Raw genomic sequence first — 19,012 nt, 5'->3', positions numbered from 1 at the left:
TTATTACGCATCTGTCCATATCGTTCAATGAGTGCAAGAGCTTACTACCTTTGCATTATCCGGGAACTTCACTACGTCATGCTCGTTTTTCCGGAAATGTTCGGCTTAGCATTACAGTACACGATTCCCATGCGTGGTTCAGTCGCGTTACTAAACTAGATAATGCATTAGCCGTACTAACGCCACGATATACGAAATTATAGTCGCAATACGCTACAGTACAGTAAAACGGCATAGACTAAAACAAGGGAAGGTAGAACGCCACAGCAACTGGAAGCGAACATATTTTACTGAAATTTCATTTAAAGAAAGATTTTAAGGAGCAAAAAATCACAATGTCACAGAGACGGGACTTTAGAGGAAGACCAGATAACAGATTTAGGTATAATGGTCCACCAGGACGTGGAGGAAGAGGTGGATTTAATCGCCCTCCTGGTGCAGGAGGATTTCCAGGACGAAGACGTGAGAACAATATGCAACAACACGGTAGGCAACACCAACCGCCTCAAAATAAGCCTAATGTTAATGAACAGAAAGTGACGACGCCAACTAGTGTAGGGAACAAGAATGCGAGTCCAGTCATTAAGCAACCAGGAAATGTCCAGCCATTGATGCAGAAAGATATTCCAAAGCCACTCCCGGGAGATAAACAAGAGAAAGTTGGGGAATCACCAAAAGGTAATCAAGTTAATGCTACACCACCAAGGCCTAATAGTAATACTGGTACTCCAATGAGTGCACCAAAGACTGTTCCTAGCTCACCAGCCAAAACACCAACATCGGCAAGTGGTGGGGGTACTGTGAGACCGGGTGTAAATACTGGCCCTGCTAGCAAGCCACCAGGAAACCAACGTTCAGATAGTGGTTTCCATGGGAATTCAAACAATAGACGTGGATCCAATCAAGGTCCGTTTCCAAATCAAGGCCAAGGAGGTAGAAATCAGGGACCAAACCAAGGATCACCCCACCAACAAGGAGGACGTTTTGGAAGGGGAAATCAAGACAGAAGGCCACAGCAGTCTAGATTTAGTGGTCCAACTGGACCTGGTCCATTTCAAGGAGAACCACAAAGTCAACAGCCTACTGATTTCGGTGATGATTTGATGACAGAAAAGAAGACGGAAAAGAAATTTACAGGAAGGTGCAGGTTATTCATTGGTAATCTTCCAAATGAAACGACAGACGATGAATTTAAGAAGTTGTTTGCAAAGTTTGGAGAAATCAACGAAGTGTTCTTGAACAAGCAGAAGATGTTTGGATTCATAAGGCTGGTAAGTATATTTCACATACATTATGTGATTTAAAGTTCAATTTCCTTTGCCCATGGGCATGAATTGCTTTCATTTCTATTTTATATGTAATGTAGCCTAGAATGATGAAACTGACAGGCAACCCCACAATTAGTCATCTGTTTTCATGAGCTGTTGTCCTAATGTTCTTTTGTTATGCATTTAGCCTCCTTAATCATTTTGTTGTTCAACAAGTAAGCAATTCGTTTTGTTGGCCAATTAGATTGCCAGTTCTGTTCACAGTACGAAGTAGTTTTTAATCTTATCTGTGTTGCCTATAACCAGAGAGAGGATCATGTAAAAAAAAAGTCAAGTCTGTTTAAATGTATCCCAGTTAAATGTATCCTACCTCTTGCACAAGTAAATCACATAGCGTAGTGAAATATTTTGTGTCGTTAAGTATTTTTCTGGCATACTTACAACCATCAAAAGGACTGTTCAAATCAGGCTCTCTAGTTGTAAGGTTATATGCATTTTCAGACACAGGTAGGAGCAGTTTGAATATTAACAGAAGTTTCTTTCTCTGTCTCTCCTATAGGATACACGGTTGAATGCAGAGGCGGCCAAGAACGAGATGGATGGCGCTACATTCAAAGGGAGGGTTATCAGGGTGCGATTTGCAGCTCACGGTGCAGCTCTGCGAGTCAAGAATCTATCAACGGCTGTATCAAACGAACTTCTTGAAGAGGCCTTTGCATTGTTTGGCGAAGTTGAAAGGGCGATCGTCGTCGTTGATGATAGAGGAAAGTCCACCGGAGAGGGAATTATTGAATTTGCTAGAAAACCAGCTGCATTAGCTGCTATCAAAAAGATTAAAGAAGGAGTCTTTTTATTAACGTCGTAAGTGCCTTGCATAAATCTTATTTTCAAGTTAGTGACTTCAGAAGACACTTAAAGGCCCCACGACAATGATTAAAAGCTTAACATTGCTAACAAATTACATGTTGTTTAGGGGTTTTTTTGTGTTGTTTTATATGGTGATTTGGATAGTTGAGAATTTTCTAACTTTGTCAGAGAGGCAGCAATTGCACAAGAAAGTTTGAGGTGGCAGGCATAGGTATATATACCAGAAAGAAGGGCTGCTTTGTAATCAACTTCCATTTTCTAGTCATTTACCATTGCTCTAGTTGCACGCTGCCCCCTGTTAGTATACATGTTGGTCGTACTGTAGTTTTCTCTATTCTATCTGGAACTTTGCTAATGCTTGTTCTATATGCTGTCTTGTTGTGTCCTCCCTAAGCCAAATTGATCAATAACCAAACCAGCATTAAGAATGTTATTTAGTTAACATTTCTCGTTAGTATGAAGGTATGAATATTCATTCAGTATGGTGATACTAGAAGTCTTTAGTATGTGCTTGTGTGCTCATTATTTAAGAAGTGGATGTGTCCCAATGTTTGCATGTGATGTAAATTTTTCGATTTTATGTCGGGGGGGGGGGGGTTAAATGGAAACTTGCATAGCAGAGTAGTGATTTATTATTAGATGATAATGTAGTACTGATGATTGTGAATAACATAATAATATGTGAAAAGACAAGTAGAGAATGCACCAAAAATTTCATTAAAAGCCTGTTCCATTTGTCCATTCCAACATGACATGACATGACAAAGCATTATTTATGAAATGACGATCTTAATTTACTTTCATGCGCAGCTCTACCAGGCCGATAACTGTCGAACCTCTGGAACAAAAGAACGATGAAGATGGCCTTCCAGAGAAGAACGTTCCCAAAAATCCCTCATTCTACCAGGAGAGAGAGGTGCCACCAAGATTTGCCCAGAGGAATTCTTTTGAATTTGAATGGGGGCAAAGATGGAAACAGCAGTCAGTGGAGGAGGACAACAAAAGGGCTCAACTTGAAAAGGAAATTATTGCAGATAGAGAGAAGTTGATGGAAGAAGTGGAACTGGCTAGGCATGATTACCACACCATGCAAATGAGACAAGGTGAGTTTCTTTTTGGTTTGGCCTTCCATGATAGATGCCTAGTCTAGAATGTTTAAAGTAGGGGTGGGCATGAAATTAATCTTGTGAGCCCAAGTAATTGTCAGAAATAGAAATTATTTAAGAACATGAAATACAGAAGAGTCCTATATGATCATAGGGAAAATATGAAAGTTTTTATTTTTTAAGCTCGGAATTTGTTAGTATGCTTAAGTTTCCATCCTACGTGCCACTTAATAGGAAAGCTGAACTCTCACATGTTACTTTGCCTCAATGTACTTTTCAGAGCTACTGCATCGTCAGAAGGAGTTGGAACGCCTTGAAGAACAAAGGAAAGATTTAGAAGCAAGGTAGGTTTGCTTCTTAGAAGTGAAATTCATAACAATAGTCATCTGTGTAGGCAACCCAGTTTGTTTCAAATTTCAAATGTTGACTCCTAGGACTAGAAATTACAGAAGGCCACAAAGGTGCAGTTCTGTAAAGGGATACCCCTGGTTTCTAGTTACTGATCAGTATGTCATGAATCCTTCATATCTGCAGTGTAAAATAGCCAATGAAATTAATAACCTGGGCCATGAACCAAAGTAATTTCCATAATTGGAATGCGGTTTCCCACCCAGGCATTGATATTTTGAATAGGGTTTAAATATACTGTAGTATATATGAGGAGTTTTGCAGAGGAGCTATGAGATTCATTGTTTTTGGTTTCGATGATAATCGTTAACTTTGCATTCATGATGACATATGTGTGTAAGTAAGTGCGTGTGTGCGATTGTGACGCTCAGCTTGTTAACACGATATCTGAAGAAGGGAAGGTCAGACAAATTTCATACCTAGTGTGTAGAAGTACCACATTGAGTACAAGAAGCCTATTTTTGTGTAGGTCAAGATCATTTGGGGTCACCAGGTGTCAAATTGTGAAAACCTTGTAAACATTATAGATATCTCAAGAAGTTAAGCTTGGGCCAGTATCATATTAAATATGTATATGAACCACATTGAGTACAAGAAGCCTATAGTTTTCGGTGGAGGTCAAGGTCATTTGGGGTGAAAACCTTGTAAACATGAAATTGCCATAAGGGAACCTTGGACTGATCGCATATTTGGTTTGTAGATGTGCCTTATCAGTTTTAATGAGCCTATTATTGCTTTTTTGGAGGTCAAAGGTCATTTGAAGTCAATAAATGCCATACATTTACTCCCCCCCCCCCCCCTACTAACATGTCTCTTGTCTCTCTACACTAACGCACCTTCCTAAACATAATATCGCAAGGGAAGCTTGGACAGATGGCATATTTGGTATGTCATTGTACCACATTGAGTACTAGAAGCCTAATGTGGATGGAGGTCAATGGCCGTTCGAGTTCACCAGGGGTCAAATTGAAAAAAACCATGTTTTACACAATATTTCAACAAGAATTAAATGTCATATTTAGTATGTTGATGTATCCATCATATTTAGTAGAAGAAGCCTGTTGTCTAGGTCAATGGACATTCCAGGACAGCATGTGTGAATTTATTGTTTGTCACATCACACTGCTTTTCACTGTATTACTAAGATCAAGTATGTTCCTCTCTGTACATTATGTCACAATGCATTTTGGTTACATCTTCATTCCTGACTCATTGATATGGGCAAACCAGATCATTCAATAATTTCATAGCCTGTAATTCACATGGAAACATCTGTTTACACTTAGTGAGAGATAATGTCAAGTTTCTTGTATTGAGGTTTTATCTTGGACAAAAGTCGTTTCTGGATGAGGTGCCCTGAACTTGGGTATTTGACCATCATCCTTGAAACACCCTCAAACTTCCACCCTTCCCATCAAACGTACAGTGTAGTAACTAACCGTTGATATCAAAATGAGGGAGTCAACATCAGTAATCATGTCCCTAGATTTCCTTAATCATCACAAACCATCACACTGTATAATGTGATGAAGAGTCTTTGCTTGTCAGAAACGAGAAACAGAATACGTAAAATGTTAAGTTCTATTTAGAATATCAACCTGGTCAGCTTTCCCAAATCAGATTATCGTTCTGGCCAAAGAGATCTCTAATGAGTTCAAGCAGGAAATAGTTACCAAAGCTGTGGGAACCTTCAGTAGTCTCATGTTGAATGATTTTCAGTTTGTTTGATGTAAGAGGAGACTTGTGACGCTGGCAGCGTATATTATACATTTATATATGTACATGTTACTTGTTGTGCTACTTGAGAGTGTCAAGTTTAAGTACTACTTGCTTCATGTTCCATGTTTGTTGTAGACGTCAGGGCTTACAGAGACAGAGAGAAGACAGGTTTGTCCCGCCTGGTGGCGTGATCATGGGTGACGACCAAATGATGAGACAGCACCAGGGTGATGGTGGAATGCCTATTAGGAATGAAGGAATGGATATGGGACAAGGCATGAGGCCAGATGACATGAACAGGAGGGATGGCGTAAGTATCACAACATTCAAAAGGAGCATATTGTAGTGGGTTTGAAGTAAAAGATATTACTTCTTGCATTCTGCAGTTTCTTCCCAATATTGTTTTTTTTTCCCCTTTCAATTTTTTGGTAGTAATAGAGTTTATCACATTTATCAACTGTGCATGAGGAGGGTGGGGTGTACTATTACTACTAAAATGAGTGACAAGTGAAGAGATACTTCCCATAGTTGGACTTTTCCAAAAGTTTTAACCAACAATCTTGCAAAATATTTTGTGGCTCTTGAAAGATTCTTGTGGCACTGTATACTTCAATATGCTCCTTGCAGTGATGAAGAACAGATGTCTGTATCTGAGGGATCAGTAAAAAACTTGATTTTATGTTTGACAGTTTCTGTTGACTGCATGTGCTGTTGTAAAGTTGTAAAAGCTCAAAAATGCATGTAATTGTCTGCCAGCAAGAGACTCCCTGCAGCCATGGAAAGTTTTCTTTCGCACCTTCTTTGCTGTATATAGTTTCAGTAAACCACTTCCCTGGGAGTCGATCCTTCGTTGAACATTGGGTACGGTTGGCTGAAGAAACCAAAAAGTTGAATTAATGGTGGTATTTAACCAAACTCTAGCCAGTCTTAAATTGCGCACCGTACGTGCAGGAACTTGATTTTAAGTTTGTGTAGCTTTATTTTTGCTGTATGGTTGTTCCCCTGCTTGTAAAACTTGCCTTTGCCATTCCCATGTGTCTGATGAAATTATAAACCAGATTAAACCAGACGGGCGACTGAGCGGGTTTCCGCTACATAAGATTTCTCCTTTGTTGTAAGTATTTTGTCTGAAAACACTTGTCAAAAAAACCACGAAAAAAATGGCTGTCACTGTGCTTGCTGTGTGAGAAACTAAAATGTTGTCATTCTTCTGTTGTCCTGTAGGATAGATTTATGACCGGTGGGGGTAACGGGGGACTGCCACCACCTCCACCCCCTCCACCTCTTCTCATGGATGGAGGAGTACAGACCCCTGATATGCAGACTGTGAGTTTCTTTTCTGTTGTATCATTGAGTTTAACTTATAGCTTTATCAGCATTTCTGTCGGTAAAGAAATGTGCCGCCACCGTGCCATTCAAAACTTCCCCTGGCTGCACGTAGAATTGGAAAACTGTCTTTCATTTTCAGCAAATATAAAGTTCAATTATGAGAACGATTCTCTGACCTTTTCACTCATTCTAGCTAGTATTTTAAGTGACTGTATTGGTCATTAAGTTTTGACCATTCATACCTTTTTTTTCCTTCTTGAAATACTTTTGTGTTTTCCCTTCAGAAGTGAGGGCAGCTCAAGTATACCATGTAATTTTTACTTCAGTATGTAGCCAGAGACTACATTGTGGTTCTTTCGGAAGCAAATAAGTGTTATTTGTTGTGAAAACTGTGAAAATGAGTGGGGGCTTCACCCACTGACCAGAATCAAAGCAAAGTGGTTCCCCTTAACCAGCAGACTTTCCAATTTCGTCCTTAGCAAGTAGCTTCACTTTGTAAGGTTTTATCAATAACTGTGGAGATTGAATTGTGCCTGAGTTACATATTTTGCCATTGATAAGGCTCCAGTTGAGGTTTCATTGCATTGTAAGGAAGCTCAATTCCATGGCTGTATTATACCCCCCTGTGGAACCATTAGTGCTTATAGAGTATTCTGTCAGGTTCTACTAACTATTTTTTGCCCTACAATTTGAGACGCATTTTGCTGCACTTGCACTAATGTTCTCCTGTAGTAGTAACCTCTGATATTTCTACTTCTAAACTGATGTAGAATGATGCATTGATGAACTGATGATGCATATTCATAACATCTCATACCTGAGACAAATACTACCTCCCTAGCCCCCCATTGTTTTCCCCATGACTACTTGTTGCAGCATTGTTGGGAATGAAAGCAACTGGTAAAGACTTCTAAAATATTGGCTAATTGCTAAATTAACTTTTCAGATAAGAGTATTGAATACTTTGTTATCATTTTGGTAGCAGCCATATGACTAACATTTCAATATAGCCCTTACCCGTAGTCAATGTTGCTCACAAACAAGGGGGGGGGGTTGCAGCGGGCAGGGCTTGGTTGCTTTGTTCGGGTTGACCTGTGGCTGTTGGGCCCAGTATATTGATATCCCTGTGGGTCATATTGTGTGATACTGCTTCCTTAACATTGAGAAAGGAAAGTTTCAATACTAAACCAGGGCTTAAGCAATCCCAGGAAGTAAAGACTGTGTCTCTGCAATTCTCTACTGATGGATTTTTTACCAGACACCTTTGTTTCCCTCTATCCCCCATTCTGAAATACCACAGAACCATTGTTTCAGATTAAATAACCAATCATTGAAACTTCATATTGAACTGCATGCATTGATAATCATACTCTCTGATTTTTCTCAAAGCAGGTTGTAAACAAACTTAGTAAAAGCTGCTCCTGAAAGGTGGACTTTATTCCGCCTCAAAAGAATGACTTTTTAGAGAGGGAAAGTTTATTTTTTCAGGTTCACTCGAAATGATGCAAGAAATGAAATCACTGATCTTTTGATACAAGATGGTTTTCATTTAAATGAAATGGGGAAAAGGGTTAGGTAAAGTCGAATGCTTTCATGGGAAGTGTTACCCACTGCCTCTACAGATAATATATGTAAAGAGTAATATTGTCAGTATCCTCAAGTGTATATAAATAAACATATTTGAACGATAAGTTGTAAGCGTAACTCGACGTAATCGCAAACATGTAAGAATGTTTTTCTTTTTCCCTTCCACTGCAAAGCCAAACTTCAGTCGTGTCGGTAATCATACACACTTACTTTTTCATGCTTTTATAATCAACACTAGGTCTACTGTTTGTTTGTTACTTCAGTAAAGATTGTCCCCCTTGAGTTTATGTAATGTGTCAGGTTTGTTTTCTCCCAGATATGCGATTGCTTTGGTATTTCAAAGTTTTGCCATAAATGTCCTTCATTACAGTCTGTCCATTCTAGTTCACTTTGTGAAAATTGCATTTAGTATTTGATGTATGGATGGTAAAATTAAGGTCTCCAGGACTGGACCACTTCTTGAACATGGCCCCTAGTTCACACTCAGTTTCGGGAACCCAGGGGCCGGCCACATGACAGTTGCTAGTCCATCATTAATGCTCCTTTTGATGTACAGAGCTGTCATGCAGCAACAATTTTGTTTTTGTATCTGCGAGTGTTTGGTTTGCTGTTTGTAATTTAAGGCAGGTTTCTGTTCTAGCCTTGCCTGTTTTCATCCTTGATAGTAAAGTTGTTGTGGTGATTTAATTATATTTTGTTTATAATTTTTGTCAAAGACATTATGGTGTGTCTTTCCTTACAATTTCCCAGTTTGCCGAACAATGTCTGTATCTACCACCAACAACTTCAATGTTGGGATGTCTCATAAGGGTCGTTAGTATGTCAGAGCACAGACTGATATTTATGTGTCATGTACTGCTCTAATGGCTGCTGGATGGGTTGGGGGGGGGGGGTTAGAGGGGATGCAAACAATTACCAAGCAATCTTGTATCATGGTGATCAAGGATGATGTTAGATGTTCCTCTCAAGAAGAAACAAGCACATTTTGCACCATATGGTAGTGCTAATTTAGGCTGGGATAAATTTCTCGGTTGGGAGATTGATGGCCAAGCTTAAAGGGGGACACAAACCCAAGCCATCAACTTTGACATTTATGTCAGAGATCTTTGTGAAGAACAACTCCCTGAAGCAGCTAAGAAAAATCTTGCTTCCTTTGGCAGACATAGTTTAAAAGAGGTGTATGGGAAGCTATCATTATGTAAATTATTATGTAAATTTAGGAGTTCACATTCATGAGTCATATCAGCGGGCAATATCAGCATCGTACCTATCAAAGATAGAAATCTTATTATCTAAGTGACGAGACAAAGTTAATTCAGCTTTAGACATTTTCCTTCAAACATAGGTAACTTGTGTATAACCTTTAAAAGGTGACTTGAGGCACAAACTTGTTTATTAGCAACTCGTCAATTAAGGTGACTGGACTGTATAGTCTAATACACAGACCACTGGGTCCGTTCTTCAGATATAAAACTATTAAGACTCGTGATATGAGTTAAGGAGTCCTGTCTGGCCTACCATTTACATCATGGCAGAAACATCCTACACCTTTGTAAACATCTATGTGGTGGGTCTTCATTATACTGTAGAGAGAGCATTTTGCACTATATTGTATAGCAAAAGAAACCCAATACCAGTCTTTGAAATTTGATACAGTATTGTGCACAATAGGCTGCTGTCTAAGCAGGCCGACTTGTAGTGTTGTAAGTCATTTTATGGTAGTCATATACTCAAAATGGTATTCTGTGTCATTAGAAAATGAACATTGTAGCAGAATAACTGAACCAAACAGAGAAAGCAATGATCAGTTTTGTTATGAACAATTAAAGAGCCATTTCCTTACTCAGAGATCACATGACAATAGCTTTCACTTGTGCGATGTAGGATGGAGGTAATACTTGGAAATTCACTTGAATCCCAGATCGAATAGGGAACAATTTGTTTAATTAAGTATCAGAGTGCTATGGGAGTTAAATATCTACAAATACAAATTCCATTGCAAATTATGAAATTGGGAAATCTTTTTGTCGGGAGCCAAAGCTGACATTTTGACCATGATGCATTAGAATATTTCACTGTTTACGAGAGTGTTTATTTCTCCTTTGAGTGGCCTTTTGTCCAGCTATATATATCAGCCGCCAACTGTATGCAAATAGTATGTGGCTCTGAGGGCACGTTAAGAAATATATTCTAGTCCACAGAACAGTACCACAGCCTGTTGCGTGAAGTCAAACTTTATGCAGTCTAGCAAAGCCATGAGCTTATATTTTAGCAGTCCACTGGATTTATTCCACCTGCAGGAATGGGCGACAAGGAAATGTTCATCCGCCATTAACTTTTCTAAACAGAATCAAAATCCTGAAAATGATGATTTGTAAGCCGTATTTTCTGTGACACTTTACTGTACCAAACTTCAAAAAGCAGACATTTTGTGATCTCATTTTGCCTGTGATTCTTAGTATGCAAGCAAATTCTTGATGTGTGTAAACAGTAAATGTTACTTGCAGGGTTCATAACCCTTTAGACTCTCAACAGTCTTGTCTAATCTCCATTTTGTAGATTGCACAAGTACTGTGCAATATAACAGCTTTGCCTATGAGTACATGCTTCTTACAGCAAGGGTTTAAATTCTGTACTATGTGTTCAATAAATTTGTTTCAGTCTTGATGGTGGTAGGATCGTTGATCGTTAAAGATAGGCTACTTGTAAACAAACTGTGTTACTTCACTCCACCAAAATCGTGAGGAATTGGGTATAAAGTAAGGTTTTTCTTATGAGTTGTGATAAAATAGTGCATTGACTTTGAGCAACACAGTATTGCATCCAAGCAAAGCAGCAACTCAGCGACTGTGAGCGCATGGAGATCTCTTTCTTACATTGATAGGTAACCTTGGTTACAATGTAGGTTATGTTGGTTACAATGTAGGTATTGTTATATACATAAATAGAGAACAAATTATGTGCAAATATGATATGGCTTGTCCAAAATGATGCACAGTTGCAGCTCCAATGCAGCTTCAGTTATGACTAATATTGTCAAACTATATTTGCTGAAGTTGCTAATGCTTGCCACCATTTGAGCCTAGATACATACTTTCCTGTAACAGAATGTCAGTTACCTCGGCAACATCTCCAAATAATAAGGGTCTCCAAATAAGAAGGGTAATAATGTAACAGTGGATCGCACCTTTTGTAAACATAATCAGAATAAAATATGCACACAATAGTTTGCAAAATGAAGGAATCTGAATTAAAAGGAGTGCTACTATTTGTATAGTATAGTTTTGGAAAAATTACCGACTTACCGACAGATTTAATGTTGTATGTATGTGTCCATGTAAGACAGTATGGCAACTGCCACATTTATTGTATGTTGTATGTATGTGTCCAACTGAGATAGTATGGCTACTGACACATTCATATGAAAAAAACTACTTAATAACCACATACAGTATATTCAGGATGAAGTTTTCGACTGAAAAATAGTCCTCGAGGGAAACAGTCCGTCACTTCACTTGCAGAGTTAGTCAACGACTTTGTCACACAGTAAATAATTTAATGTTCAGATTTGGTGTAGCAGTTTTGAAGGCCTGGAATTTTGTATCTTCCAGCAACTTCACCATTTTGCGTCGCATTTTGTGATGCTGTGGGTTAAATATTTCCTGCTAGGCCGCTGCATCACTTCTACACGTAAAAATTATCTTTGTGGTTCTTATAGTGTTACCTTGTACTAAAGTGACCTTTGAGAATGTCACGATTATTTTTGGTTTGATAATTTTTTTCCCTTCGTCCACTGTATTTGTGATTAAGTAGTAGATGCTGTACACCGGTTTTTGTATGGAAGCCTTTGTGCACCTTTTGCAGGAGAGCTTGTGTCTTCTGTGCAGTTGTTGGGGATGTGATCCCCTGAAGGAGGTCTGGCATATGCTAGAGGAGATTGTTGTGTTATTCTGTAACATCCTCTGATTTTCATTCCAGTTGTAAGAGGTGTATTGAGTCCTCCATGTACTTATACTATAATTAAGATTGCACTATGGCCTTATGGGCTCCCTATATGTATCTGTCAGGCAGTGGGTTAACAATGAAAGCATTCGTGTGTCAAGATTTTATGCAAATCATCTTTTTCAGCTAAAAATTTTGTTTCCAAACCTTTCAGGAGCAGCTCTTTTCTCGAGTTGACCAAATTGAAATACGTACGTACTGTAGAGTTGCAGATATTTTCATTGCTTTATTTTTACACAATCTCTCCTTCCTACCATGCATTCGCTACCTCCTGCATCTAAACAATCATCGTTTCCTGGACTGTGGATCTCTCCTACCTTACTGTAACTTGTCGATGCTATTGACACATCCATCCGTAATTTTAAAAAACAAACAAATTGCAAAACGTAAACTATTTGCGATATTTGTAACATTGGGAATCTCACAACAAACTTGTAAAATCTTTGCCAACCTTTACAACGATGTAAAAAACTTTTGGATATTTGGGCACTTTTTGTACGACTTATAAATCAGCAGCGACCGTCACGGTTTGACACCCCTGGATCCGGAGGGGGCGGCTTCAATGGAAATCCCCGAGGTAATCTCCCCCCTGGAGGAGGTATGAGTGGGGCAGCACCAGGACAACCAGTTGGTGTGATAGGAGGTAATTTTGGCGGTCCAAACATGCCACCAGGAAATATGGGAGGAGGCGGAGGCAACCCGAGACCGCTGATGGACGACTTGCATGAGCACGGCGGTGGTGAATTCGGAGGAGGTGCCCCGAAACGTCCTCGCCGTTTCTGAAAAGATCAGTCCTAGCATTTTGACATCTGATACACATTATTCATCTCCTGATTTTTATTTGTAATCAAAAATATCCAAAAAAAATGAAAGATATGATGAATGCCAGTGGACATTATTTTCCTGGCAAGCAGTTCCTTTTATGGGAAGGACACAAAACAATAGAACTTGTTCAAGCCTTTTTTTTTGTATCGTAGCTAAGGTCAATAGCAAGTTACCTATTCAATATCTTGCTCTGTTTCTATACTTGTTCATTTTTGGCACTTCTTGTTGCTGCAGACCATGAGCAACTGCATGTGGGTCCGGGGACCACATTGTTTGTAAATAAGGGTAGGATTGTAACTCGCCTTTCAACCACAGTTAAATGCACAGACAATATGCTGTTCTGTGATAGCAGCGTGTTTCATTAGAATGTATGTGATCGTTTGGAAGGTCGTCATACACTCTGTCAGTAAATCTTTAGATCACCGACCTGGGATATTTTTACCATAGCCTGGCTGTAGCAGTTTACAACGTCAGACTTGTGTACATAATCTGTATCTGACTTCATCCTTTTATAAATGCATTGAAATTTTTTTTGTCAAGTTGTTCTGAAATTATGGTCAAAATTGTGGGAATGTTGCACCCAAATTCCTTTAAGAATACAAGATTGAAAGTGGCCAGTGAAAAGAAACTGGCAAGAAAAAGTGTGATCTGAAAAATCCCGCCATAATTGGATGAGATGGAATACCACTGTAAATAGTACTACAGGTATTGTCACAAACCAAAACAAGAAAATAAATGCATAAGTTTTTTTTAATACATGTTTCAATTGATTAGGTTGTGTTAAATTGTCTTTTTATGCTTTTATTGGTAGACCGAATGAAGTAACAAAAAAAAAACATGTTTCCGTTACGAACTTTAATCTTTAATTTCTAATGTCGTGTCCTTGTACCTTGTGAAGAGTCTTCCTCTCCAGTTTTGGAAACTTTCACAGTTCTTTTGTTTTTAGCCTTCAGTTGTAAAAGTCATAGTGTAAAATTAAAGTTTGTTTTGTGTAATTAATGACAAATGCTGAGTTTGTTTTCTCTATTCTCTGTAGGAGTCCTTTATTTGTTTTCTTTCTTTATTTCCTCTTCATGATATGCCAGTAGTTTGTAAAAGAGCACGAAAGCGTGCTCTGGTTTGAATCAAGTCCCACCCTGATTCTTAAATTTTGAACATTACCTTGAGTGAAATAATTCCACAGTAACTTTTGTAGCAGTGGATGTATAGTTAAGTAGGTTCATAACCGATCTGCAGTATCTTTTATACGTACGCTGTTTCTCTTCAAGGCATACCACATAAGTCACTTTACCCAAGGTTTTAACACACTTAACTGGCAGGTGTTAGTATCCTAAACACTGGACCTAATTTTATTTTATGTTATATATTTAATTCCCCCCCCCCCCATCAAGCGAATCTTAGCCAATTACATCACTCATCTCTTACCTGTGTCCATTTCTATTGTCCTATCTACATTTCTCTTAGATAGATTCAGAAGGATGGGTAAGCGGGAAGTAGATGGCACAGTGCTAGAATGTTACAATCGTGTAGTTTAGATAGACAGGAAAGATCAAATGTAGAGATGGACAGGTTAGAATCCTTGTTTGTGAATTTCTGAACCAGAAACTTTTTGGGAGATAGACTACACCCCTTGTATTGACTACACCCTTTTTGAGCATAGAAAATTACATTGGCATGGTAGCATGCACAACTCTATTAGTTTTACCATAATGGGGAATGCACTGGGGTGGTAAATAGTATTAGTTAATGAATTAGTGTTGTCTGTATCTAGTAAGCAAGTAGAAAAACAACCTATTGTTTGTTATTAACATTTAAGTAGGAGACAACATTTGAAGAAAAAAAAATTTCACAACCTAAAAAATACAATTTTATTCCAGTATCTTTAAGTAGCTTGAAAACATTTCAAAGTACTTTCATTGTGTCATAGGCTAATCCATTGTAGCACAATAGGAACTTAAATCATTACAAGAATGCTGTTATTGATCCTGTGGTTTATTCATTCATGTACGGCAAAATGTCCAGAACTGATTATTGGTTCCTTTCTGCAAGTAATTTCCACTGCAGTTATTGTAAATTGTGACTTTGTGTCTTTTATTGGTTGTGGTCCAAGCACTGCATGGATTAAAAAGAACAGGTTTAGTGTAACTAGTAAGATGTTTGACCCATATTATTGTCTGGGAATCTAATACAATGTCTTGCACTCTGAAAATAGGAAACGTTCAGGTGTGTTGGAAGGAGAGCAGAGAAATCTGTTCTGCTTCTTGTGTAGGTTTGTTCTAATCCATGAGATCGGGAAGGTAAACTTATAAAGCAGTTCAACAAAGACGTTTCTCTTAATGATGGTCTTTCTAAATTAGTAAATGATGTATGGCCACTCTGCAAAGAGAAAAGCAAAGTTCTCTCCCTGGCTCTAGTAGTTTATGAGATGCAAAAGTTAAATTGTACTACAGTTGAATGACAGCATGAAAGTTATGTAGCAATTTTTACCCACCTAGTGACCACAGTAAATATCTTTCATTATTATTAAGTAAATTTGAACTTTAAAAAAAAAATTCTATAGTCAAAGGTGTCTTGTTTGGAAATAGATTAACCAAATTTGTACTGCTTCCAGGTTAAAGTTCACCTGACTATCAACTTAGGCAAAATACACATCATTTTGCTGATCTAGACATCCAGTGTCCCATCTTGTCATAATTTTTAATCAAAACATTGACCATTGTTTTTGAAATTCTGTTTTCCCAAGAAATATTTTTCCCAGTTATGATCTAGAAAGTTTATTTTCGGAAGTGTTTGGAAACATTGGAGAGATCCTTTTGTCAATGAAACATGAAGTAAATTTGCCTGTATTTATGTTCACCGTTATAAAATAATTAGAAGAAACTCTAACAATCTGTGCAATTTTTAGCTCTGCATTTTGTGTAAAATTCCCCCAGTTGGTTTGTTTAATCACCCCTACTGATTCACTACTTTTTTCTCTCAACTCAAGGATCATCAAGCAAGCAATAAGAAATAAGAGGCTATTCTGCTCCTAAATTTCTCCGTAAAATAAGACCTTTTAGATCAAACATTTTAGCAAATTGATGTCATTTATTTTATCATATTCCATGAAGTATCATCTTATTGATTGCCTGGAGCTTTGGCTTCTCTCTTATGGAACGATTTCAAAGATTCTATCAAATTCTTGATAGAGACGACCTTGACCTTAAAAAAAAGGACCCTTATACCACATGATGTCGCCTGCAACAACCATGTACTGTTACTGTACCAGTTACCTCTTATAAGTGAATGAGTGGTATGGAATCGAGGGTTGGGGGGGGGGGGAAGGAACTTCATTTGGGTCCAAATGGCCGATCATCAATTGCAGTGGGGTTTTTCATGTACAAAAATAACAAAGCATTTGTGAGGATTTGTACTTGTTGCTCAGTATTCATCAAGAGGATGGAGGGGTGCATGAGGGAGTATAGTGTTCATTGTTTATGGAGGAGAGAGAGTCTATGGAGGGGATGGAGTCTTTGGAGGAGGTTTATGGAGGTAGGGAGTTTATGGAGGAAAAGGGAGGGAATGTGGGGGTGATCTGTAGGAAACACAGATGAATACTAAATAGCCTGACGATGTGGATATTTTAGTCTGGAAAGCTTGCAATACCACAATACCAATGGGCTCATTAACATCAGTTTACAATTGAGCAAGGAGAAGAATGGTAAGTATACTAGTTATCTTGTAGTTACTAGTATACTAGTACTAGTAGTATACTACTAGTAGTATACTAGTAGTTACTAGTATCCTGTAGTAACTAGTATACTAGTTATCTTGGTAAGTATATCCTGAATTTACAATGGAGAAAGAAAAAAAAATTAGATACTAAGGTGGATTAGTGTATACTTCGATCGTTGTTGCATGACACATGAAAATAAGATATTGCAGTATAAGAGTCATTTAGTTTTTTTTTTATGTTAGTAGAAATGTCTGAAACATGAATCATTTCTCATTTGGTTTAAACCTGATGGTATGGGATGAATCCTATGTCTAATATAATGTAGTGACATATGAAGGGAGATTCAGTATAGAGAAATCCACGGCACCTGCTACCGTAATTGCCCCCTCATTGAGGAACGTTTCCAACTCATTAATTAATTAATTAATCAATGTGATTTCAGTTTAAGTTCCATGTGGGACAGTTAACAAAATTGTACACTAAAGTGCTTTTTAAGATTATGCACATAATTATTTAACTATTTGTGCTCCTGTTACGAGCGATTTGTTTTTTATAGAAAAGTGCTCTATTTGACATGAGCCAAAAGTATCTGCTATGTACACTAATTTACAAGGAAATCCTAGCATGAGAACTATTCCTTTTTACTTCACTAGGCATATATATTATGCTTCACACAGAACTTACCTTCCTTATATGCTCTACCCCTACTGCACCCATCCCTACTCCTATTTTCTCTACTCCATATTTTCCCTTACCTCATATTTTCCCTCTTTTTCCAACTGCTAAGACCAGAAGGCAGAACCAAAAAAAAAAACAGATAAAAAGGAAAGTGTACATTGTTTGTTTCTTTCAAAACAAATTCCTATTTATAGTATTGAAGAAACTACCTGTATAATCAACTATTTGTTGTTTTGTTAACTATAACTCGCCCATATCTTGTCTTCAAAATATTAACCCTTACTTGGCGCATGGAATTTATTTCCGGGTAATATCTCCATCGTGTAGGTAGGGAACACCACACTTAAACATTTCAATCTGATTGCGTTGGGATACAGAACATTTTCAGTGGTTAGTTGTATCTGTACCGTCCAAGAACCGTCGAGTCCGGGGAAATGGGTTTGTGAAGGAACTTACTGTGTAATGTAAGTAATAAATATTGACAAATTTGCCTAAATACTACAGTAGTAACATTACCCTGTTGGTTTTCACATCCTAACGATAACTGCCAATAAGCAGCCAGATTCAGTTGATGGGAACTAAATATCTCTTAGACTGTCCATATCTGCTCTTCCCATGATAGTTGACAAATTGGATGGGAAGGGGAGTAGTTTGGGAGGGGGTGGAAGTTAGTGGAGGGATACCCATATTATTGCTTCTGGGGAGTAGGGGGGTTGGGGTGAAGTGAGTGGAGGCATACCCATATTATTGCTTCTTCCTTACCTTTGATGCCTTACAGTTATCTCTCTCGTTGGGAGAAGAATACCTTCACTTTAAGCTTCTCTTTACAGCATTTTTATCCTTAAAGGAATTTATCAAGTTGATCAGTTTTAGCTGCTGCCAGATTTTACTACAGCAGGCTCTAAGAGCTGTGGATCTCCTTTGACAGGTAACTGGTATGTTTAATGATGCTCTCATCATCACATGTATTTGTCTACAAAAGATTTCATCAGAAAAGATTCAAATGTGTATACTTACTTAGTACTTCCAAATGTGGCCCCTGCATGTAGTACATAAAAATACAAGTGTCTGATAATACCTTCTGAGTGCTGTGAAGCAGTCACAAATTTGTCAAATAATCCTATATTTTGATAACTTGGTCGGTAAAATTATAAGTTTAGAAGCTGGAATGAGATGAACCGACAATTTCATCTGGAAAGTCTTTGTAGAAAATATGTTCACAATGATTATGATTTGTGCAAAATGGAAGGTGAAACCATTTCACTAATTAATTTCATTAATTAAATTGCAATGGTCGTTTGATACCATACAGCTGCAGTATTAATGGTTATTGTAACCTACAGTATGTTACAGTCATAAATTGAAATGACCAAAGAGAGTTTAATACTCGGAGGTTGTGCCTTAAAATTAAGAAACCGTTTTAAAAAATATAAATAAAAAAAGCTTGATGACCTTGCTAAGTAATTCTCAGTCAGAAAGAAAGCTGTATTTTTGGACAAACAATAGAA

The 19,012-nt window shown here is 37.9% G+C and overlaps 1 protein-coding gene across 7 annotated transcripts in view; it reads left to right on the top strand.

Moving 5' to 3' along the window:
- The first annotated feature begins 198 nt into the window (after nucleotides 1-198).
- LOC139962920 (uncharacterized) overlaps nucleotides 199-19,012 on the top strand; it is a 31,982-nt gene continuing 13,168 nt past the window's right edge. For 2 of the 7 annotated variants that reach the window (XR_011791397.1, XR_011791396.1), the window contains exons 1-6: nucleotides 199-1,271; nucleotides 1,828-2,129; nucleotides 2,946-3,238; nucleotides 3,522-3,585; nucleotides 5,504-5,678; nucleotides 6,593-6,694. Coding sequence is in view for 4 of the 7 variants with exons in the window: in XM_071963326.1 (XP_071819427.1) it covers nucleotides 336-1,271; nucleotides 1,828-2,129; nucleotides 2,946-3,238; nucleotides 3,522-3,585; nucleotides 5,504-5,678; nucleotides 6,593-6,694; nucleotides 12,800-13,069 (2,142 nt within the window). In the remaining 3 variants the exon portion in view is untranslated. Of the gene's footprint in view, nucleotides 1,272-1,827; nucleotides 2,130-2,945; nucleotides 3,239-3,521; nucleotides 3,586-5,503; nucleotides 5,679-6,592; nucleotides 6,695-12,799; nucleotides 14,118-19,012 lie in introns of those variants that run through there. The other 5 variants (XM_071963327.1, XM_071963326.1, XM_071963329.1 and 2 more) reach the window with 5 other exon arrangements.

This window comes from Apostichopus japonicus, chromosome 21, assembly GCF_037975245.1.
Source record: "Apostichopus japonicus isolate 1M-3 chromosome 21, ASM3797524v1, whole genome shotgun sequence".
In the NCBI taxonomy this organism is placed as follows: Eukaryota; Metazoa; Echinodermata; class Holothuroidea; order Aspidochirotida; family Stichopodidae; genus Apostichopus; species Apostichopus japonicus.
This window is presented reverse-complemented; position numbering and strand designations above follow the sequence as displayed.